This window comes from Saccostrea echinata, unplaced genomic scaffold (genome assembly GCF_033153115.1).
Source record: "Saccostrea echinata isolate AGI-Se365-2 ecotype Australia unplaced genomic scaffold, CSIRO_AGI_Sech_v1 ptg000004l, whole genome shotgun sequence".
NCBI classification, from domain to species: Eukaryota; Metazoa; Mollusca; class Bivalvia; order Ostreida; family Ostreidae; genus Saccostrea; species Saccostrea echinata.
Window position 1 is genome coordinate 8,642,031 of NW_026889753.1, and position 26,291 is coordinate 8,668,321.

A 26,291-nucleotide genomic window follows, 5' to 3' on the forward strand; every position below is an offset into this window, starting at 1 on the left:
ATATGAATAAAATCATAAAATAGACTTCGCATCCAAGTTAATGGCCTCTTATATATCTACAATTTATATTTTATTTAATTACAAAATACATTTTTCATTGTATAAATATAACTGATCCGCCCCTCAATGCATACAAACTGCGTCAAATTTTACGATATGACGTCACATTGACAAGTGGATTGCGATCAGTGAATTGTTTATATATCATAATTGCTGTGTGGGATTTAACCAACGACAATAATGTATGCACTAGTTAGTATTGATGTAGTTTAAAGCTATTCAACAGTTTAAAATAGCAAATTATTTCATTTTGTGGTAATTTGAAGAACTTATATTTTTGTGTGATGTCATAGTAAGCATTTCCCGTATAAATTAGGCCCCGCCTCCTTACTGCAGCCTTAACTGTGCTGCGAAGGTCTGCTAACAACAGGGCGCAATTGGTGCCCATGGGAATTCCAACAGATTGTTGGAAGACCTGGTCTCCAAAACCCACATAGATATTGTCAATCAGCATCTCTTTAATCAACCTCAGAGTACTTATGTGTACAATCAGAATGTTTTTAACAAAATAATTTTGCAAATGACCAATGACAAGGTGAGTAGATTTACTAGTTCTATTTTTTATTGAAAAAGCAGCTGTCGATGATGTCAAAAAAGCGTGGGTTGTATACAAAGTTGAAAAATCGTAAGTATTTGTGTTATTGATTTTGGTAAATTTTGTGATTTTAAAGTTTAGAAAAAAAGTTCCTTGGAATTTTTAAGTATCCACATCTGATTTACACCTCTTTTCGAGTGTATTGTTGCACAGTACTCCTGGAGTTTCTCTTTCACTGCTGTTAATATTTAAGTGAGGAGTAAAGAAAGAGGCTTGGTAGAACATTTACTGGAACCCGCCATGTATCTTTGTTTGTAAGGATTTTAATGTAGTTTCAGAATCCAATATAAATATGGTACATGTAATTCAAATTTATTTTGGTTGCTGGGAATATTAAAAATATTCAAAACTGACATAAAATTTTGAAAAATTTCCTACTTAGAAAGGGAGCTATGGGTATAATTTGGATTGCCACTTGTAGATATAATTCCAGTTCTTCGAAAATACAATTAAAATAATGAGGATTACAAACAAAGACAATGTTGTTACCTGCTTGCAAATTAAACTAAACAGTAGTGCTTCAGCACTATTATTAAGTCCAAATCTTTCGCTCTTACATTTCCTCTCTTGGTCTTTGAGAATATTTAATGTACAAAGATAAAGTATTTTATGTTCCTTTGTTCTCCTGCCAAACGACTGAGCTTGTTTTTTTTGTTAAAAGCAGGCAAGAACAAATAACATCATGTAGAGGTGAAATATGTCATTTATTAAAGTAAATGACGAAAGAAGTAAAACACAGTTAACGAAATGGTGGTCAGAAAAAGGGGACTCAAACATCTTAGGCAAAATACTGCACAATCTGACCCCCAGCACCATAATGACAATGTAACATGATGTACATAGGAAAAAAGGGGGTCAACCAGACTAGAATAAGAATTCAAAAAGTATTGTTAATCTACTATTTACAATCTATCTGACAATGAAAAACTGAAATTACTTTTCGTATAATGCATTATGGAAAAGGTTTAAATTGTATTATTCTCTTCTTCATTTGACCTTACGTAGGTTTTATTGGGGGGAGGGGAGGGGTCCAGTGTCTAACAAACTCATTATTGTCATGAAAATCACAAACTTTGAACTTCATTTATGATTTCATTATAAACTGGACAGCTTTACAGATTTAATATTTCTTGCTGTGAAAACGTTTAATCGTAAAATCATCCTAGGAAATAATAAACCTTAACTTTAAAAAATAAACAAACTATTTTCCCTTGATACGCAGGAAAAAAAAATAAAGTACTAAAAAAGAATGATTAGGTAGGGGCGATTTAAATGGGTTGGTCTGATTACATCAAACATTTTTTTATTGTTGGCCCTAAGAGAAAGAAAATGAATTTTCTCTTTATAATCAGTAAGGCCCCACCCTAAGACCAGAACCCCTGACCTAGGGCCATGAAATTTACAATATCATTAAAGACAATCCTGCTAATCATTACCATGCACTAATTTTATCTGCTATATAGCCAGGAGCAGAGAAGATTTTCAAAAAAGTAATGGTCGCCCTCCTTGCTCAGTATTTGGCGCTTGCTCTAGACACAAAAAAAACCAAAGTAATGTATTTTCACTGTATAATCAATAGAGCCCCGCCCTAACACCAGAACCACTAACCCAGGTGCCATGAAATTCAAAATTTTAGAAGACACACAATTGCTCATCATAACCATGCACCTACTCGACGTATTTAATACTAGTACCCTGGGGCAGACAAGAAGATTTTCAAAGAAATAATGCATTTTCAAATATATTCAACAGACACTTACCCTAACACCAGAATCCCTGATCCAGGGACCATAAAATTTACAATTTTGAAAAATGCATCATTGTTCTCATTTATAAACCACGCACTTAATTTATCTGCTAAATTTCCGAAGCAGAGATTTCCAAAGAAATAATGCACTATCACTATATAGTCAGTAAAACCCCGCCCTAACACCAGAACCCCTGACCCTGGGGCCATTAATCCATATCCATGAGTATTTTTATATCCGATGATGTTTAAAAGCCTGATTTCAATGGGTAAGATCGTCTGCCCCCTTATAAAAAGAGTTGTAAATAAGAGCAATTAACCTATTGACAATGGGCTTAAAATTATTAATCAATTACTAATGAATTCTTCTTTGCATTCTAACAAGTTTTAATGGCCAAATTATCATTTATATCGAATAGAACGGATGTAAAATGTAGGCGGGAATCAAGAGTTAGGGTACGTAGTTCCTACATTTTCCCTTACATTGAATGTAATGTGTATTGTAGTCTTTAATAAATTTGGCTTTAGTGTAAAATACAAAAGTTCGTATAAGTAATCTTTAACATCATTTAAGTATAATAAAGTAAAATGTTATCATTTTCGGCGAATAGGATGGACACTATCACACTTGCTTCGGATGCTGGATCTAACCTAGATTTTCCAGATGAGTGACCAGGTTAAAGTTTTTGGATCAGGTCAATTCCCAAGTAAATATAAGCCCTACGTGGACCAAACTTGCATGGATGATCCATCTAAAAATGTAAACTACCACACTTTCTTCGGTCGCTTGATCTGACCTTGATTTTCCAGATGAGTGACCAGGTTAAAGTTTTTGGAGCAGGTCCACTCCCACATAACTATAAGCATTACCTGGACCAAACTTGCATGGATGATGCATCTAGGGATGAACACTACCACACTTGCTTCGGATGCTGGATCTGAGCTAGATTTTCCACATGAGTGACCAGGTTATGATTTTGGAGAAGGTCCATTCCCAAGTAACTAGAAGCCCTACTTAGACCAGACTTACATGGATGATGCATCTAGGGTTTTACACTAACCAACCTGCTTCGGATGCTGGATCCTACCTAGATTTTCCACATGAGTGAGTCTTAGGCATACTTTCACCAAATTAGCATGGATCATGTATCTAGGGAAGGGCTCTTGCAGGCTTAATCTGGCCTACATTTTCCAGATGAGTGACCAGGGTAATTTTTTTGGAGCAGCTATATAATATTATGGCCTGTTATGATTAAACTTGCATAGATGATGCATCTAAGGATGAAAATTTCCAAACTTGCTTTGCTTTGACCAAAATTTTCTTGATTAGTAAATAGGTTAAAAGTTTTTTGAGCTGGTCTATTTCCAAGTAAGTATAAGTCCTAATTACATCAAACTTGCATGGATATTGATCTTGGGATGTACACTAACTAGAAAAAAAAATATGATGTGAAATTTGCCTTACTTAAAGATTACATTTCGTCGAGGTGAGCTTCGTAATCTTTGATTACCTATGTTTTGTGAAGAGATATTTCTTCACCTTATAAACCGTTTATGAATTTCTATGTTCACCTATTGGGTAGCCATTTACCCCACAGTACAAGCAAAACGAGAAAACAGAAAGAAATTCATATGGTGAAGATATTAAATCGATGTAAAAACCTATTAATGAAAAACTTAAGTTGCCTAGGCCATTATTTGCTTTTAAATTTACAATGTTTATTTAAAGTACATGTATTTAATTTCGTTTTTGAAATAAAAATATAATTTTATTAGTAGAAAGTGCCATTTCCTAGAGAAAATACCATGTAATGTGAAAAACAATAAACAGTTACATAGAACAAATACAGATAAACGGTAATTTTTAATATATTCGATCAGTGCATATTATCTATTCAAGATATATTACTAAAGTCAGGTACTCTTCACACAATTGCTCCAACGAAAATAGTTCCATTCATGATCAGTAGATACAAGATTACAACAAATGTTAAGAATAATGATGTATATTTAATACGTTAAAGAAAAAAAAATTAACGTAAAAAGATTTTAAGAAAATCATCTTTTCCCCGGAAAAGCAAATAAAAAGTTTTCATATTCCTACGCTCGCTGCCTCCTCAGTCTTTTTCCCGAAAATATATAGGTCATACTTTGATTGATAATGATAAATCTTTTCACCAGTTATATTACTGTCATTATTATTGTTCGTTCATTGCCTTATAATTTCTTTTGAATGGATATGTTAATCATTAACTGTGTGTTTTTTTTCTCTCTTTTAATGAATAACGGAATGGTTATTATGGTTAAACACCTGCAATCGTAACCTCTCGGCAAAGCAACGTAATGTTCCGAGCTCGTCTGTAAGGATCTTCGCACGTGTGTAGACCTAGGCAATTTGGTCTTGCAAGCACAGGTGTGTGCACCGTTTGCTAGAGACGCTTAGATCACGTAGACTGGGTATCAGTATTTGCTACGGAAATGAAGAAGTTTAGAACTATACACCAGTTTCATAAGAAGTGCAGGTTTTTTACTCAAGCCCTAAATTGGGCTAGAGGGGCTGAGTTATCTAAAACGAGACTAGGTCATCGATCTACTCAGTTTAAAAACACGAAAATATACTAAGTTTATCTTCAAAACATCTGTATATTCAAACTCTATATTAAGTGTTAAATGTCGGATTCTATCCTATGACGAAGGAATATTCAGTGATGCTCCATAGCCGCAACCGATCTCGCGCTTTCCTTTGCGTTTAACAACGGCCGTCAATGCATCTCTGGACAAGTTCATTGATTACAAGTTCATTCGTTCTAAAAGGTGACATGTTGACTATCTTTAACATCTGCCTATGGGTGATAGTAATTTAATAGCACAAAATTAAAAAATAAATTAAAATCTATCCTTGATAGATCTATAGTTTTGCTATTTAAAAAAAAATGGGCTATCTTTCATAATCCATAACGGCTTGAACTTGATTTGAATTTTTTTTTACAGAAGATTATATCATTGGAAAGTTAGATGGTACACATGTAGCACAGGCCCATATAGTACGCGGGATTTTATTCGGAGCCCCCCCCCCCTTCACTTTGAAAACGTTGCTACAGGCCTGTAACATGCTATTTGGTTTAAATATTCCTGAAAATGAACGAGGTGTTAAATACATTTTTAAAATTATACGATTAATTATATTTAGTCTATGTTCTATGTGAAATTAAAACTATTTTTAGCGACTTTGTGATAGTCACTACATGCATCTACATCTAACGTTATATATGAACATGCAGTTTGTTTCCTAGTACATGCATATTTTATTCAACAAAAGATGTTGAAACTCAGTAGCCTAAATATTTTGTCGTTTTAGGATATTTATGGCACTTTTATTATGACTTTCTACAGCTTGAGTATCTCTGACGTTTTGTCAGTAAATACTTGTTTTTTTTATTAGAAATCATCTGAGCACAATGAAAATTCGAATAAATTAAAAGTCGAATATCTTGGATATGGGGTAACCCATATCTATTCTTGTTACGACATTACTTATAATGTATAACAATCATTCTACAAAAACATGACCAATTAAGAATTTTTTTTTGTCGCTTACAAATTTATAGTTGTAATATCTAAACTATAAATTTAAAGATCGATTTCAACTCTAAGACTTAACATACACAAATGGTTTTGTAAATATTTATCGATATATATGCAGTTAAAGTTTTGATATGAACATAACGTAATGTTGAAAAACGTATTCCACTGCAAATCTTAATGTCGCTTCATTTATTTACAAATTTCAAGATGAAATGTTCAGCCATAAAATCGTTTCGAATAGATTGCAATGAATGTTAAAAAAAGTTTTTATTCTACATAAAAAGAAATCAAACCACTTCTCGCAAAGAAATGCACGGATCTCCTTTCATGCTAAATTATAGCATGTCGCTTAAAATGATTAACTTCCGTAACGATTTTGTTTTAAATTTCAATCTGAAATTTCAATGCTGATTCAATCTGAAATTTTACCTGAAAGTGACCACGGAACCTTATATCATCGATTCTAGTTGCGAGTCAGCTATTTAAGACGATTACATTTTCGACATAACAAAATGAATTAGACAAAAAACAGTTGTCTCTCTTAAAAAATTAACTTCCGTAACGCTTAATTCAGGAAAATTTTTGCATTAGAGGTATAACAAAAATTATTAATTTGGGAGAGAACTGCTTCATACTTTTGTTTAGTATCCTGAAACAAACTTAGACTATTGAAGAGAATTTTAACTTTTATTGCTGGGAATTAACTTCAGTAACGATTAAATTCCGTAACGATATTTTTCCCGAAAATTTAATTTAATTTCGGATTCATGCAAGACTTCATGAATCATACTTTAGCGTTCTTTACTGAACATCAGAAACAAAAAATTGGTCAAATTCAGCTTTATTTAAAAAAAAGGCTTTATCAAACATTAACGTTTGTAACATCACCTTAAAATCAATGGTACATTGAAAATTTTGTAAAAAGTTAACGATACCAGATTTGTGGACAATTCTTTGTTTTCAGGTTCACTGATATGTCATTTAGAGAATTATGATATTCATTCTGCTATTTGAAAAAAAACAATTCATGTTATATACTCTGAATTGGTCCATTTATCGTAGAATGACTGATAAGCGGTACTCACCATTTTCCTGAAGTAAAAGTAAAATCAAAAAAGTAAGAGAATAGAAATACGTAGTCCCCATGTTATTAATCTAAGTACATTGTTCTCTGAATGTCTTATATTGACCTAACTGTTTAACAATATTACGCTGTACCCGGACTAGAACAATTGCACAACGTTAAAGAATAAAGGGTGTCGTGACAGTCTGTAACTACACTATGCCAATGATCGCAGACAATGAAATGCTCTACCTTAATTCATGGTCACTTGATCTGATAAATATCTTGGATTAAAACCATTTAAAAGCATTAACGTACATTCTTTTGGACAGGATTGAAATATTGCACTTCTGTATTTCCAATGCAACAGATCCTAGAGAAATCAAGTATTTATTTGGGATATCGATCAGGTTTTGCGAAAAAAAGGACTGTATTTGGATTTAGCTCTGACTTTGAACTTTTTGTTTTTCAATTTAACGGTTTGGAATATTTTTTCGGTACTTTTTGATACAGTGAAATTGACCAAGTACAATACTTTTTTTTTACCCCAAACAGTTCAAGGTATTCTGAATGCTGTCACATCCTACTGTTTCCAATAGATACAAATATATAAATCAAACCTACGAGAAAGTGGTGAAGACAGATGATTACTAAATGTTTATTAAATAAATATTAAATATATATAAATATTAAGTAAATATTTCATTTAAATTATTTTCCCTGTTAATTACACATTAGTGTAAGTACATTGCTTCAAAAGACGCAAAGAAAACTGCCTTAACTAAAATAGCACTGCCTTGAAAAAAATATAAAACTGCTATCTGATCGACGCGATCTCTGACGATCAAATGCCCTACATCAATTCCGTGATCAGTCGTGGTTTTAAACTATTTATTTAAATAGCTTTGTTATTGAATAACATTGGTTTTGGCAAGCACATCTGCATATATAGGTAATAATGAAACAGAGAATAGATCAATTCTGTAAATCATGCCCTGTAGAGGAAGAAAAAAATTGACCGATTTCAAATTGAAATAAAAAAGAATCACTAGTGAAGGCCTGTTGCACGAGGGGCGGGGGCGCCCAACCTTTTTTGAGAATAGTCTTTTGCTGTTTGAGTAGCTTTCATATGTACATTTTGATTTGATGCTGCTTCTCTCTTCCTCCCCCCTCCCCCGATATTCTGTTTCTGTACAGTCAAACATAGGCAAATGCCAGCATTTGAAAGAAAAAATGTACCGAAATTTTAGAGAAAAACCCCCATCCCAAAATAGGATGATTGAGTTTGCACAGATTATGTTTTTTTAAATTTTTTTTTTATTTTATTATTATTTTATTTTTTTATTTATTTATTTATTTTTTTTTTTTTGCTTGTCAACTTTTTTCGGAGATAGGCCCCCACTTTGAAAAAACATAGCATCTGGTTTAATCTAGTGGTGTCAGGTATTCTAGTTAATGTTTTATACACCAAATAATACAACAAAGGATCAATACAATAACAAAACCCTATGTGGACCTCCTTAATTTACTTGAATAAAGATCAAGTGTTTTGTTTTATTGTTGATCTTTTTCATTACTTTTTTAAATACACTATTTATAAGGTCATGGTTTGAGGAGGAAGCCGTTGTCTTTAGACCTAGATTGCTTTATATTTATTGTGTGTATTTTAATTGCTTATAAAAATATGATATATGAGTTCATTTTTGTTACACCAACTAAAAGTGATTACGAGAATATTTAACTCATAAATAAGGATAAGTATAGAAATATAAAACTGGTTCAAGTCATTAAAATACTCCATATTTTATTAATATGAAAATTACTGAAACTCTAATGAAAACAAAATTATGAATGAAATTGCTTCCTAATCACTTTTCGATGGTATTTTTTTTTTAAATATGAGCAATATACAGTACCAACCAGACCCAACCTAACAGAAAGTAATCCCAGGGATCTTTGATTGCTTACTAGTAGTTGGTTTGGTAATTAGTTATGTAGTTAATGTAACAGAAAATGTACGGTAATGTAAAGAAATTTAGTTCCGAAAACACATGCTTTCTCCTTGAATAAGAGTTTAATTTTTTTTTATTAAAGGATTGACAGTGATTTTTTTGATTTGGTCTTTAATTCGGAAGGTCCAGACAGGGTTTAGTATCAATCATTCGTTTGATTGTTTAGTTTTTAAACAATTAAAGAGAATACTTGACGCCACTGGATTAAACCAGAGCATGGTGATTTATTTTATTTAATTTGAAAAAGGTCATTTTTCTTCTTTTCTCTAGAGGACATGATTTACTAAATTGTTCTATTCTCTCAATCATTATTACCCATGCAGATGTGCTTGCTAAAAATGTAAGTCAATAACAAATTTCTTTCAATGATTTATGTAGCGCACTTGATCGTTCGAGATCGTGTCGATACACCTTTATCAAGGCACCCTTCACTTACTATCTGTACTTACAAATTGATAAATTTTGCAAATAAACTCCGAAACGGATGCACCAGAGTTCTTACTAACTCCTCTATGAATACACTAGATACAAGATGATGTCCGTAAACTATATTCAGATTTCACTCGCATAGTAAGTATCGTACATTAAATTAAAAGTCTACTTTCATTTTCTATAATCAGCCATGAAATAGCAAAAACGTGAGTACGGTGGTGAATCCGGCTGCCGGATCTAAGTTACTGGCAATTTTTAATGAAACTGACAACAAGCAATCGTTTATTTATTATTGATCTATATGACTTTGATGTAAACACGGGATGGGAAATAAAAAAAAACTTTTTAAAAAATCCTTAGAATTTTCCTATAAGGTACAGAGCAATCATATATTGCAAGAAGCTTAAGATTAAATAGATCCACAGTAGGGGCTGTGGTAAAACGGCATAATTAAGGTGGAAAGACATTTGGAAAATAACTCAAGATCAGGTTGGGAAAAAAAGTTGAGCTCAAGGGATGAACGGTCTTTGTTGAGGCTTATTTTAAGAAATCGCATCGATACAATGGATATTACGCAAAAATTCAATGAAAATGGAGAATTTTCTGTGTTTGAGGTGACAATTTAAAGAAGGGGGGTACTACTTTTTTTGCAACCAAATTATATTAATACAATACCACATTCATTACCATGATTTAACTTTACCGCAACAGAAAGTGGAAGAGTGCCGATCTTAAAAAGAAATCTGGAGTAACATACCAATACAAAACCTATAAAAATTCTATAATGCCGAGTGTTAAAGATAAAATGGATATGTTACAAAATATAAAGGTAATTTAAGGTTTGTTCAATTTTATTTGTTTTTGAACTGCATGTTTCAGACATTTTTTTCTATTACCCGCCAGTGTAACTGATGAAGCAACGTGCCATTTTGTTCTTAAGACCCTGTCTCCGAGAAAAACATGCAAAAACTGAAAAATCGTCCAAAAGGGTATACAGAACTTTTCATTTTGTCATATATTCTTAAGATCTAGGTTGTATCAGGATATAAAAAATAAATTTAAAAAGTGTGTCATTTACTTCTATTTTTAGTAACAACCCAGTTTCTATATTTACTAGCAATAATTTGCATTGAGTAGTAGGTAAAAATAGGAAAGTTTGCGGCCCCATAAAACCACTGCAAAATTATTTCCGAACCAGTATTTTATTATATCATCAATACATATATGTCAAAGATTACAAATACTTATTTTTCCTAATGATTACATTTATTTTCAATCTATGCTGAAGCCACATGTAAGGCTGAATTTGGAACTTCAGAATTAATATGGATATTTAGTGTAGTGGTACAGCGTAAGTGGATAAAATAATTTGATTTAATTATGTGCTTTATAATATTTGATTGATATCCTATCAAATATAAAAAATTCACCGTTGGCAATTAAGTGAGCATATACTTAATAAATTGTTGAAATGTTGACCTTAGGATGTTAGCATAGCTCTCTATTTGTACCATAGAATTAATCAAATGTTATTAATTTGGCTTCATTTGATGATCAATAAACATGTTTTAGTGTAAATATATGTTTGGAAAGTCTATAAAAATTAAAAAGTTGATAAAATTAAAAAAAAAAAACTCTCAAAATAATAAAAGAAGATAAGATAACAGAATGAGTATGTGTGTGCAAGAGTTATCTCCCGTAGTGGAAGCCTTCATATAAAAAAGGGGAAAATGATATTGCAATGTGTCAGGGTCGCCAAGAACATTGTGACTTCGGCGATTTTTGAAACATTTCGTGCCATGATGGTCAGGTACTTTATTTGTATGACTTTATTAAGGATCTATCACACTATTTGCGCTTGATTAAAGCTCTGACCGTGCCCCTATCAGTCTGTATGGAAAACGTTATGGATCTACTGGAGGCAATCGTTCGATTGTGAAATGGAGTTTTTTTTTCCTTGACCATGTTGACAGTAGTGCATTTGAAGTTATGAATCTGTCAAAGACATGCAGATAATTTGGGGTTAAAAAGACGAAGATGAAAATCAAGGTGTTCCTATCCTGAAGTTAACGAAGAAAGCAAAGCAAAACCAGACTGAGGGGCTACTCTCATTATTATTATGTTATTAGCAGTACCTTTTGTAAAGAATACTGGTTGAAAACAAGAGAGACAGTTGGATCAGGTAGGGCAATATAGAATTTGCAATGGAAGTTGAAATAATGAATGAAGCTGTTCTTAATTTTACAAAATACAGTGCTAATCTTGCTATTAGGGGGGGGGGGGGTAGTTTAAAAGTCTACAATGTTAAACTCTAACTAGGAACAGTAATGTTGTTGTTTTAATATGCGTGTACAACTGTAAATGTATACTTTTTGAAAGAAATTAAATCTAAAGCAGTTGTTGGGGGAAAATTGAATTAGAACTGCAAGTAGTGTGCTTCTTAAAGATACTCTCAAAGATACTCTGAACCAGGGAGTATGAAAGTGGTTTTTGAAGAAGGAATAGGTGGTTTTTTATTCAGATTTATCCGGGGACTGTTTCTAAAAGTTATTTTATCACACATATTTTTTTCTGTTATGTAAAGTTTCAATATTTAAAAAAAAAATTCAAAATGAATACCAGTTTTTCAAAATGATGATATTTTTAAAAGATAATGGGTCATGATAATAGGAATTCATAGCAGCAGGTTTATACTGATTATTTTAGGATGCTTTATATGTGTTGGAGAGATTTTTACTGTTAATTCAAATGGTCTAACAAATCTTGGTCATGTTATGAATAATTTACAATTAACTTTTACTTCTTGTAGCAACATTTGTCAGTGTGCAGGGGAGTTCTTTTGCAATGTTCTGATCCAGATTTATATGGTAGAGTATCAAACTTCATGCCCAATCTTTAATCAAAAGTTCACTTGATAATGCATTTTAATACTGGAACACATCTATCCTTCTACTTCATTAATATTTATAAGAAATAATCCAAAAAATCTAATTTTAAAATCTGATGTGATGCTCTTTAGAGCTTTTGAATGACACAAAATGTCATGCAACCAGTTAGTTTTGACTGACTTTTTTGGTAGATAAAGAGTTGATTTTTGGTAGACTCTTGATAATGATTCATTTATCTACAGATCAAGTGTAAGTGTAAATGTTGAATGACCTTTTTACATGAAAATTATTGCCCTTACACTTAAAATTCTAATTTATCAATTTTTTCCAAACATTTTTTTTCCTGCATGATGTTCTTGCAGATCGAAAGTTGACAATTCTCAAGTGGGACCTAAAACAATCAATCAATCAATCAAAAGTTCACATCTGCATCAAGAAAACAAAAAAAAATTGAAATTTTGTTTATATTTTATTTGCAAATGTTGAAACTTTCAAATATTTAATTTTTTTTCATGTCACATCTAGCTTTGGTCAGCTTTCTTGGCATTATTGTCTTTCATTATTGATATTACAATTTTTAGACAGACACAAGTTACTTTTATCACTTTTTTGTCAGAAATGTAAAGAAATGGTGCATATGCATATATATACACCAGTCTTAGACTGTAGATATATTTTTCAAAAAAATATGTTTTTTATTTTAACTTATATAATATTATTAAATAATATTTATTCTGTTCCCTGCTTTCATGAGAGCATGGGGACATTAAATCTCATTTGTTTTCCCAGCTGTTACATGTAAGCTAGCTGTTCATCTTTCTGAAACAAAAAACTTAACCTTGGTCATAACTTCTAAATGACCTTCCATATGACCTTAATCTCACTATTAATTGTTTCACATTTAGCACAGTAAAGAAGAAACTGTACTAAATATTTTCATTAAAATGCAAAACCTGAAATTGGTAAGAACTATGCAATGGTATTACAATTTTTTTTTTAACCTCGACCTTCCCTTTGACCTTAACTTTATTTTTCAAGAGATTTTATCAAACTTTTTAAAAAGTTAGACACAATGGTAAGAGCAATGTCATTTTTTTTACCTTGACCTTTCTCATGACTTCACTTTTTCTCTTCACTTAAATGACTTTTGATTTTTGTAATTATACACTTAATATTCTAAGTCAGTATTGGTGACAGCTATCACTTTGTCATAATTTTCTTACTTAGACCTTTCCAATGACCTAATGTCACCATTCCTTCATTTTGTAGAAACTTACTTAAGTTCTGTATGTACAAAAATAAATAAATTTTTCTTACTTTCATAATATTTTACTGATATGCACTCAAAGAAGAATAGTAAGTTGCTCAAAGAAGAATAGTACGTTTCTTTTCATTTCATGGTGCATTTTGTTTCATAGGTAATACAGAATTTTTCCAAGATTGCAGGACAAAGGAGTGGGAGTGTTTCATTTCAACAAAACCATAAGCTAACTGATCAAGTGACAGATGATACCATTTGTGGAAACACTGTAACAAGCAAGGAGATTGTTACTCAACAATACATGTATTACTCCTGTCCAGATTCATCAGGCCAAAAAGTATTTACAAATGTTGCAATCTTGAAAAACATTGGCAGTTGGAAATCACACTTATTATGGTATACAAATTCAAGATAAAGTAAGATCATATATTGCTGCAAATTTGTATGCCTCAAAATATGAAAGCATTAGAGAGTTTCACAATTTACTGATACAAACTGTAGAGTGTCCTGTCATGAACAGTTATTGATGAAATCCAGTGAGAGCCAACAGGAAAAAGAATTGGTTGGGCATTAAAATGCAGAAAAAGATTCTACCAGAAAGTGAAGGATTACTTGTATATGATATGTGAAGAATGTGAAAGAACAGTAAATTGTCCAGATTGTGTTTTATGGCAGAAGAATAGAAGAAAGTAACAAATGAAAATGATGAAAGATTTTATGAAAGACATTAATGGCTAAGTAGCTCACAAAATAGAGGATTTCATAATTGTCTCACATTTGTCCAAAAAAATAAATCCAAGTAATTGCACGTCCTCCAGTAAGAAGGCAGTTGTTGCCTGCAATATCTTTTAAAAATGTTTGCATTGATACATTGGAAATTTTCAGAAATTGCGTCTGCTTAATTAACACTCAAATGAATATGTTGATCAAATGACTCATCTGCTGAATGATGTGTTTACTTCTGTAAATATTATGTAAGTATGTATACAACTATACATGTATTAAAGGTAATTAAGGTACTTGTTTACTCATATAAAATTGAAAAATAACAAAGGAAGTTCAGATTATTTTATAACAAAATATCTCAAAATTTTGATCATTGACACCCACTTTGTGTTTTATTTTTATTTCTTTTATGGTGCTTTCTATATGTAAAGATCAACAGAGGAAATTTTAAAAAAATAAAAATGTATGTCATTTTTAAGAGCAAACCATAACTGATAAATTCATGTGATGAAATGTTTCATTTATCTGCTTTCAAAAAAAAATATTGTCAAAAGATTGAAGTATTAACATTCAAAAATTCACATCTATAAATGGTTAATCCATGCTATAAATTCATTGGCTAATAGCAAAAAGGTAGGTCATCAATACATACATTTGCCTTAGTAATTCAATAGCTGAGTTTTGATTGTCATCGGTGGATTTCTTTTATTCTGAGTAAACGAGTATTTAAAGGCTTGCACATTATCGATGTAATGGATTATAGGGGATTCATTAATACACCCCCCTCCCTTTTGATGTATTATTTGGATTCAAAATCATTATCTTTTAAATTCTGAGTAATGTATGTTTAAATTCTAAATTGCAGATATGAAAAACTCTAGAAATTTTTTTTTTTGTATTTTTGGAGAAGTTTTTAGGTATTTTATGAGCAACGCTAACTGTGTTTATGAAATCTTTGATGTGAAAATTTGACAAACTTTGACATTCAATTTTTATTAAAATGCAAATTTGCCAACAGTAGTTTTTTTTCATATTTTGTTAACATAACCATCCTTAACAATAAGCAATAAAATTTACAAGATTAAAATATCCACTTTATTTGTTAGATTTATTTCAATTCTACAGAAAAATGTCACTTTTTTAAAAAAATTGGAACAGTGTCAATTTTATGACCTTTTTGCACTTAAACAAAATGGATGTCAATCATACTGACTATGCATCTAAGAGGAACTAACCTTTGTTCTTTTAATACAAAATAAAATCTTTGAATAATTTTTAGACTTACAATTTTATTTCTTCTCTAAATATGACTAAAAAATTAAAAATATTACCTCAAATTTTGTTGCATAAGAGCTATTTTAGTAACAGGCCATACTACTTATACGGGTTTGATTAGCACGATAAAAATTTGTCTGATTTCTATTTATGCATACTAGATTTGGCTCACAAAGTTTGAAGGCAATCAGAGAAACTTGCTTCCGGACCATTTTGCATGATTTTCTCTGAGACATGCTGTTAATATTATGATGCGTATGAAATGAATAAGTTTAGCTGCATAAAGTTTCATTTTTCATTCAAAGTTTATCAATCATGTGATAAAAATTGCATAAATTCGTTAAAAGATAGAAAAGGGAAGAAACTTTAACATCATAGAAAATCTACAATTTAAAAAAAAATATTTTGGAGATTTGATATATGGATCATTTTTTTACCAAAGGACATCCATGACTATATTGTTGTTCCCTGCTTTCCTTGAAAGTAGGAGATATAGATTTGGGTTTGTCCGTCCTTCTATCTGTCTGTGTGGACACTTTCGTTTCCGGACGATATCTTAAAAAAAACCGTTGACCTTTTGCTACCAAATTTAATGTCATATTAATAACTCATGGCTCAAAGAAGGCTTCAATTGATTTTGAGGTCAAAAGGCCAATGTTCAAGGTCAGAAAATTCAGATATTGCTAAAAATGGTTTCCAATCTATAAATTTTTCTAATTGAGCCTTTTTGATGAAATTTTATATCGTAACTCTCTGTGTCTTAAACAAGACTCTTGTAGATTTTAAGTTTAAAGATCAAGGTCAGAAATGAAAATATTACAAAAATTGGATTCCAGATGATAACCAGTCCTCTTTGAGCTTTTGAAATAAAATTTTATATCATAACCTCAATGGCTGAAAGACCTCTATTATTTTTTAGGTCAAAAGTCAAAGTCAGATGATTTTTAACTTGCATAAAATAGTTTCCAGATGATATCTTTATTTCCGTTTGAGTCTTTTCAATAAAATTTTATATCCTTATTCCCTGTGAATTGAAGAAGACCCCTGTAGATTTTAAGGTCAAGGTAAGAAATGAAAGTATTGCAAAAATGTATTCGAGACGACAACTTTCAGTTCTTTTCGAGCTTGTGCAATTAAAATTTATATCTTAACTTCCAGTGACTTAAAGAAGACCCCTATTAATTTTGAAGTCAAAAGGTGAAGGTCAGAAATCTACATCTTGAATAAAATGGTTTAAACATGATAACTTAAATTTCTTTAAAGTTTTCCAATGAACTACTATATCATGAGCCAAAATGACTTAAACAACATTGCTATTGATTTTTAGGTCAAAAGTTTAAAGGCCAATACCTGAAATTCATTTGTTACTTTCACAATTTTCAGATTATACATGTAACACTTTAAGAGTTTTCAATGAATTTTAAGGTCATGGATTTTTTAAACTTATGAAAACCCCTAGTTACTTGAAGGCGAAAAGCTGAAAGGTCAATCTTTCCTTTCTATATCTGCATTTTTTAGTCTTTCACTCTCTTCTTTGTTTCAAACAGGAAGAGTACTTGTTTTTTATCTCGTTGTAATTACATGTACATGGGTGCTATATATCGAACCTTTCCAAAGCAATATACGTCAGTCTTTTAAAAATGTCATTAATCAAGATATTTATCACATCAAGTATTAAAATTGAGCATTTCTTTGTCTAAGATCATGTAGATTGTCAGGACACACTTTAATCTTTAACGTTGTGCAATTGTTCTAGTCAGATTAAAGCATTATTTAACAGCCAGGTCAATGAAAGACGAACAATTTACTCAAATAATTAACATGGGGATAATGTATTTTTCTTCTGTTACTTTGATGGTTTTGCTTTTAATTCAAGAAAATGGTGAGAAAAGTTTCTATTTATTATGAATATTTATTAATTGTAAGAAATGTTGCTTTTTTGATCTCTTTGGTCTATTTGCTGTATGTTATTGTAAATTTGAATAATTTATCACACTGGCAAACTTAACATGGTTTTTTTTCCTCAAGTATAAAGCACCCTCTACTAATAAAATTGTTTTATTCAAAAACCAAAAACAAATACTTCAATAAATTTAAAAGGAAAGAATGGCCAAGGGAAAACTACTATTACTTTGTATAAGATTTTACATAGAGTTATTATCTTAATCAAACGAATTAATAGTTTCTACTGGTTTAGCCTGTATTTTGGTTTTTGTTTGGTTTTTTTTTACCCAAATAAGTAAACAAGGAAATTCAAATTCCGTTTTTATAGGCAAAGTAATGTCATATTGCAAAAGTCACTTGAATAATTAATATATTAAATCCATGGAAATTCCCGAGACATATTCCTTTATAAGAAGGAAATGCAACTTTAAAAGTTATCTTTCAACAAACTTTATATGCTAATACCTCTAATGATTTTGACTTTTGTCCTAAAGTTTCATTCAAATATTTACAATACTTTATGAATTATTAAAATAAACGCAACGTTGGATCTCGCCTATCGCCGTACGGCAAAAATGTATCGACGTCCTTATGATGTTTCTCATCGACACTCATTTTGAATCTAATGATACTTAAGATTTACGCAAAAAGGAGTGAATTTAGAAATAACATTTGGACAAAGTTCATATAATTTTAATATTACAACCAAAAACAAGACGGTTTATAGCCAAATGCATGGCAGAAAATATTATTAAAGAAGCACCTGAGAGGTTAAAAAGATATGCGGTTAAACTGAAAATGAGTGCTGAAAAGTAATGTCATTACAACGTCGGTAACATTCTTGCCGTGCGGCGATAGACAAAACCTAACGTTGTGTTTATTTTAATATTAAAAAAAAAAGTTTTATTTAATCAAAAAAAAAAAAAAAAAAAAAAAAAAAAAAAAAAAAAAAAAAAAAAAAAATTAAAGATTTTATAGCAGTTGTGACGTTACTTTTCGATCAGCCCTGGTACATATGCCAAAAACCTCATGAGGGAAAATAATTTTTTAATAGGATTATTTTCAGAAGTGAACAAAAATCAGAAGTCTATTACGAGACTGTAGCTCCTCTGGTTTTTACTTCATTAACAAAGTTAGAGAAAGGTAAAACTTATAGACTTGAAAATATAGCAACAGCGATAAATAAAATAATGATCTTTGGTTTAGTTTCTGAGTCAATTTTAATTGCAATTTGACAAAACTGTAGTAGAAGTAGCATTTTAAGTAGCCAAGAATTCACCATCCATTGAGGTCAAAAACCGATAAAGAGGATTATGTATCTTAGTGTAGTCTACTTTGTATCAAGTTATTATATTGAAATCGGACTTAAACTGTAGGAGGGTTAGCATTTTGAAAGAATTTCACAGAAATTTTTAGTTTTAGTTTTTACAGACAAACATACATGTATTTGACAGAGACGAAAGGACAGACAGAACTACTAGTCGCCGAAATATGGCTGAAGCTGCCGATTCAGCATTTAGCAATACAATCAATCTTTTCTTTTTAATCAGTAAAGAGACCTTGTTGCAGCCAGAAAAAAAGTATGAAAAGTCTCGCACATTATTCCAACACATAAGGTCCAAAACACAATACTAAAGAACACACAGCTGCAAATATATTTTCTAAGCTATAAATAATGAGATGATTTCATGTCTTCATGAAAATAAAACATGTATCGTCATGTACTCTTTTCCCAAAATGCAAGAGACGAAAAAGGTGAACAAGATGGCTGCAAAAAGTAGTTTAGTTTCTTTCATATGACAAGCGTGTGTCTAACAGTGACGTTACATGTCTTCTCTTATTTCAGATTGTATCTCTCTGTCTCAAGGAAATTCACAGACCAGGTCATGCTCTTCGAGTCAATACATTACCATCACATCGGGAACTTGGTCTTGTACGTCTTGGCTTTGCTCTGGAAGTTCGTCCGTTACCTCTAGAATGAACTCTCAGTGTGGGTATGGCTCCTCCTGTACGATTCAAGCCAGCAACTCCTGGCTTGGTGGAGATCCGTGTAAAGGATGCGATAAAACACTCTATTGGTCGTACAGCTGCCCAGGTAAGTAAATTACTGCAACTCTTTTGAAGAAACCTGCCTAGAAATGCAAACATTTGATGCGTACATTAAGATTGCAATTTGCAAAGTAAAATTGCAAAGTCACTGGCTAGAGCTGTCTTTATTGGAACATGTCCAACTTTAAAACATGGACTAGATTACCAGAACCCTTTAATCAAACTATATTACAAAAAGACTTTCAGTGCGTTTAATGCACTACAGTAGAATAGTCACCATTTAAATTACACATTACATATTTTTAAAAAAAAACGTATCTAGTCTTTGTGATTCTTGAAAGCTGTATCATTATTAATAATTATTTTTTTTCAATTATCACTTGGGAAATCATGATTGAGTGCTTGAGTATTTTCTGAATTATTAATTGGCTACCAAACATTTATATAAAAAAAATACCGTCGGAAGACACTTCTCAAACCGCGAATCAAATCACCTTGAACCATTACTTTTTCCTCAATCCACCAAAAATTTGCCCCCTTTAAAATATGTGATTATACAGTAATTATTGAATCAATACATTAATAGGACTTCCAAACATAACATTTACAAGGTTATGCAGAGAATGTGTCCCCCGCTTAAGGAAAAAAGAGCATGTGCAGATCTAGGGGGTTCGGACCCCCCCCCCCCCCCCCCCCATGGATTTGCAGAATTATTAAATGTATACATGTTTACTGAAGCAAATAAAAATGCCAAAATGGATACAATGTACATAGATTTGATTGCTTATTCTTTAATATGTGTACAGAAGATTCTTTTTATATAAAATATTTATCACACTGTAATAATGATTTTATGAAAAGTTTGTACACGACAGACGTCATAATATTTTCATTTTATATTTTGAATACTATCATTAAGTAAATCAAAAAAAAAAAAAAAAAAAAAAAAATTAAAAAAATACGAGCTCGTCCGGGATTTGAACACAAGATCCCTCGTATGCTAAGCAAGAATCATACCCCTAGAACAACGAGGCGCTTGCTTATAAAGCAAATTAAATGCAAACATTAGGTCACATTTACATGTTTATATTCACTTTTTAAATTGTCAAAATTTTACACAACACATGATGTCTAATTAAGCCTTTACTAAACAGTTCTAATAGGTGTAATTAGAATATAAAGTCCGCCGACAACTTGTATATGCAATGACTCTCCACATGTTCCTGTGCTAAAAATAGTACCACGACTTTTAATACAATAAAAAAAAAACGGGGCGGGACAGTTTGAGAGAGGCGGTAGGGTGTATAAAATTTCATTGCAAAAGCTCAGAAGGCTTCTTGAGATATCGCCGGAAGCAAAAGTGTTACATACATATAGAATGTTTGCATTTACGACCTTGAACTTTTGACCTCAAAATCAGTAGGGGTCTTCCTTAGGCCACCGGAAGTTATGTAAAATTTCATTGCAAAAGCTCAAAGGCTTCTCGAGATATCGCGCGGAAATGAAAGTGTTACAGACAGACAGAAATACCGACGGACCAAAATTAATATCACCCACTTTCACACGGCCAGGAACACGTTAAGTTCCTAGACAGTACCGTTGTCAGAAACCTTTAAAGTTAAGCACTAAAACTGGTTCGTTGTCATGAACATACAGATGAGGTTATGATAAAATCCGTCCGTTGTCAAGACTTAAGAAGAGAGGCTGTGAGAAGTTTTTCACTTTTCAAGTTAAATTATCTATAACAATGTCTGAAATTGCAATGGGAAACAGGGCTGACACCCTATTTGGTGATGTATGAATTTCAGCCGTTAAAAACAAGTAATAAAAGAGGAGTTTGCGTTGGCGATATTAAACCCTGTTGAAAACACATGTGGATTTCATTCATTTTCCTTCCGAGATGTTATATTTTTAAATAGAATATAATATACACACCAATTGGTGCAGACAGTATCAAGACATGTTGTAAGCCTTTACAGAAAAATTGAGAACAAATTAAAACTGAAAATTTTGATTTATTTCAATTTTTGTCCGTTGTCATGACATGATACGAAAATTCAGTCCGTTGTCATCGGTCCGTTGTCGCTACTGTATTGTATACACTACGAGGGACAATCTTATGTTGTTTTAGGTATCGTTAAGGATGCCATCAAAAAGAGAGGTGTAACGGTACATATTGTCGTTTTGAACATATTGTCGTCGGCGTCAAAATGTACCTACCCTGACTGCACATATCGTCGTCCATCGATACATATTGTCGCCGGCGACAAGTTGTACCGAGACGAACCTTTTTCTTCCTCCTGCGAAATGGAAGACAAAATGTACAGTCAAGTATCGGCACGTTTTGTCGTCGGCGACAATATGTACTGTGACCATTGGCACATTTTATCGCCGATATGGTGTGTTGAATATTTACTAAGGTCGTGATGAGAGAGAGAGAGACATACACACAGAGAGAGAGAGATAGACAGACAAAAGGACAAAGTGTATTGCTGATAAGTAAACAAGTTGTATTTATTTAGCATTACTCGCAATACTGTAGGGAGAAATGGTGTTGCTCAGAAAATTGTGTCCAGCATTGGTTTACATGACTACGATATGTCAAAATACCGTAATTCTTGAGATATCTGAAAAATCAGTTATCAATTATTCTCGTTATATATACATGGATATGAGATTGAAAGTTATTTGTTCAGTAGAATTGTTATCTGGAATTCATCTTTTTGCTTAATTCTCATACAAGTGCCGATATATTGGTGTAGGGGTTGACACATTTTTAGCTCACCTGAGCTGATAGCCCCAGTGAGCTTTTCTGATCACATTTCTTGTGTCGTCCGTCTGTCTGTCTGTAAACTTTTCACATTTTCAGCTTCTTCTTAAGAACTACTGGCCAATTTCATTTTCAACCAAACTTACCAGAAAGCAAACATGGATAAAGGGAGTCAAGTTTGTTCAAATTAATGGTCACGCCCTCTTTCAAGAAAGTACATGTATAGTTAAGAATTAGTGAAAATTTAGTGACATCTTTAAATAATCTTCTCGAGAACCATTGTGTCAGAAAAGTTGAAACTTATGTGAAAGCATTATTATTAAGTGTAGATTCATTTTTATTCAGATCATGTCTGTGAAAGGGTGGGCTACAATAGGTGAGCAAAGTTTTAATAGAATATTTAAGAATAATTCTTTCAAAATTTTCTTCTCAAGAACTTCTGGATCAGAAGAGATGATACTTACATGAAGTATACTTTTAATTTTTTAGATTCTGGCACGAAAAAGATCTCACACTTTTCAATGGCCCTGAGTTCCGAGAATAGGTCTAAATTTTTGGCCCTCCACTGGCAAGTGGTGATGTCTTCTTATGAGTGAAAAATTCTCTAGAGGGATATTAAAACAACAAACAAACAAACAAAAACAAAATCAATTTTGTTCAAATCATAACCCCCATAGGTAGGGTGGGGCCACAATTTGTGATAAAGGTTTTCCGTTAGAATATACGGTATACTCTTTAAAAATCTTCTCAAGAACAAAAGGCGGATCTAGCACCGGCTCATCCCACCCCCTCCCCAATCCCTATTCCACCCTGCCCCCTCCGTTTGTTTGTTTTTCATTTTTCTTTGCTTTTGTAAATTCTTTTTTTTAACCTGTATATACTCTCAATTTTGTACACAGGTAAAATTTCATGATAAAATAATATACTTAACTTATACAGCAACACTCCTTCACACACAAACGATTTTTTTTTTGTTTGTCAAAAAAAAAAAAAAAAAAAAAAAAAAAAAAAAAAAAAAATCTGAACCGCACCCCCCTTTCCTCGTTCTAAAATTTTTGGATCAAATATTGAGAACAGCAGTAGGCCCGTGATTAGCGATGTTTATATGGAAGCATCCTCAGGTAGTGTAGATTCAAGTTTCTTTTAATCATGACCTGCGGGCCTAGGTTGGGGCCACAAAGGGCGATCAAATTTTTACACAGGAATATATAGGAAAATTCTTTAAACTTTTTCTTCTCAACAACAGCAAAGCAATGATTAGTCATATCTATCTGGAAACATTGCCATGCATTGTCATGCGACATGTACTGATGGACGACAATATGCTCAGTGAGTGTTTGTGTACACATTGTCGCCGGCGACAATATGAACAGGAAGACAAAATGTACCGTCACAATCACGCTGCATGAAATAGCATAGTTCAATGTGATTTACAAACCAATTACATTCACAAATCCACCAAAAACAAGAGGCCTATGGGCCACATCCCTCGCCTGAGCACTTTGGTTCGGAAATAGCAGAAATCACTTAGGTATTCAAAAGTTTAAATATTAAAGTGGAGGGGGGTGGAGGGGGTATGATTTGAACAAACTTGAATCTACACCATCTAAAGATGCTTTTGAACTAATATGACTAATAATGGCTTTGTTTTCTAAAGAAGCAATTTTTATTGATATATCCTTTATAATCCTTTGTTTAACTATGATCCCCTGTTTGGCCCCTCTGTTGGGTCATGATTTGAACAAATTTGCATCTACATTACCTGAGGATGCTTTTATTTTATTATGACCAATCGAGTTTTTGTTGTTCTTGAGAATAAGATTTTTTTAATGATTTCCCCTATGTATTCCTACATGTATGTTAAACTTTGATTTGAATAAACTTGAATCTACACTACCTGAGGATGCTTCTATATAAATATGACCAATTATGGCTTTGCTGTTCTTGAGAAGATTTTAAAAGATTTTTCCTATGTTATCCTATGTAAAATTTTGATAGCCCACTGTGGCCCCATCCTACCCCCGGGGGTAATGATTTGAACAAACTTGAATCTACATTACCTGAGGATGCTTCCACACAAGTTTCATATTATCGGCCGCTGTCTTGCCCGATTTTCATCTCTTTTTTTCGTCGGCCGACCAATTTTATGCATGTCAGTAGAGTCAAGTTATTTTTTTCGTCTGTGGCCGATTCAATTGAAGCACTCATTGAATAGTCCGTCCACCAACCTTCGATCATCGGCCGACCATCGGCATATAGTTTTTAAAGTCGGTCGTCAGTCAGTCGACATTTAGGAATGGGGTTTTCGTACAACTGTCGACCGAAGATGAAAATCAAACTGCGGCCTAGCGAACGATGATCGGGTGACGGTTGGCCAACTTATAAGTATTTTTACTTTTAAAAGTATCGGTGTTCCTAGGAATTAATATGACTACTCTGCGTCGCCCGATACTAGTGTCGGCCGATCATGTTTTTTTCAGCCGACGATACGAAAATAATTTGGTCGCCCGAATGTGACCTAAGCATAACATTTTAATTTTGTTATACTGATGATATACAAGGAATTGTATATGTTTGCATACTAGCTAGGACGCAAGTTCATAAGAGAAAATGAATAGAAAATAAAAACATCGCAGAATAGTTAGCACGTTGGTGTGAGCTGCTTTAAGACGACCCCGAGATTCAAATATGCATGTATTTGTAATGTGCTTTGTATTCTTTTAAATTAAGCATATATTTGATCATTTCTGTTGCATTTTATTGATTTACTTACATATTAAGAAAAATGACACCGGACCAGATAAACTTCACATGTACTGACAACGGACCTTTTGCTTATAAACTGCGATTTCTTAAAATATGTTAGCTACAAAAGGCTGTCAGTTGCCTAATACATTGAAAATGAAGTTTCTCTTCATATTTTAAAATAAAAATACCATTTCGATGAATTAATTATAAGAAATATATAATTTTCCAGCTCATAATCATGGCTTCACACATGGGCATGTGATCGCCAACCAAAACTCCTCAAAATGTATTGTGGATATCAAATACATAAATCTTTGTATGGAATACTGAATGTTGTATCTGTTTCCCAAAATACCAATTTATTCTTGGAATTTGTCAAAAACGTTAAAATTTAGGCATCATGTATAAATACTTGTATATTTTGCATGACACCGGACGGATTTTATCATAACCTCACCTGTATGTTCATGACAACGAACCAGTTTTAGTGCTTAACTTTAAAGGTTTCTGACAACGGTACTGTCTAGGAACTTAACGTGTTCCTGGCCGTGTTTCAGTGAAAGCCGGGGACAAAAAATATAGTAGGAAGACATTTAATCATGAATAGTAATAGTGATCTTTAGATAATATGTAATTGTTAATTATAATCAAGAGCTATTAGATAAACTTTTGAGAACACGAACTGTGTGTAAATAGTATTATATACGATTGTTTTCTGTTAAATGATTGAAAAGAAGAAATAAAACAAGTATACTACAGAAAATAATAATGTTTCACCCTCAGCTCCATATATCACTACATCTAATTTATATTCTTACTTGCGCCATCTACGTACACCTCCTGTATTACATTGTTTCATATTGTTGGATTTGTGTTGTCTACCGCAGGGGGTTGATGTGTGGTAGACGGTACAGGTCATACTCATCTTTTTTTTTTTTTTGAAACGCGTTCCCCCACGTAAAGTTTAATCATTGAAATGTGTTTTCAATAACACAGTGTGCTAATTTCTTAGAAGGGAAGTATGTTGTACATGCACTTGCCCATGGTCTATTAAATGACACATTTCCAAACCTTCCCCCGAATAAGGTTGAAGCAATTATCTATGGCAATACATTCCCCTCCCCAACACACACGCA

General features: G+C 32.3%; 2 protein-coding genes across 2 annotated transcripts in view; one reads left to right on the plus strand and one right to left on the minus strand.

The window, feature by feature from the left end:
• LOC133179124 (collagen alpha-5(VI) chain-like) overlaps positions 1-26,291 on the minus strand; it is a 284,568-nt gene that overhangs the window by 126,726 nt on the left and 131,551 nt on the right. The gene's annotated exons all lie outside the window — the stretch shown is intronic.
• The window catches only part of LOC133179212 (collagen alpha-5(VI) chain-like), a 65,638-nt gene continuing 58,912 nt past the window's right edge, over positions 19,566-26,291 (plus strand). The window contains 1 exon segment of the mRNA XM_061314004.1: positions 19,566-19,683. Within this exon segment, the coding sequence (XP_061169988.1) occupies positions 19,566-19,683 (118 nt within the window).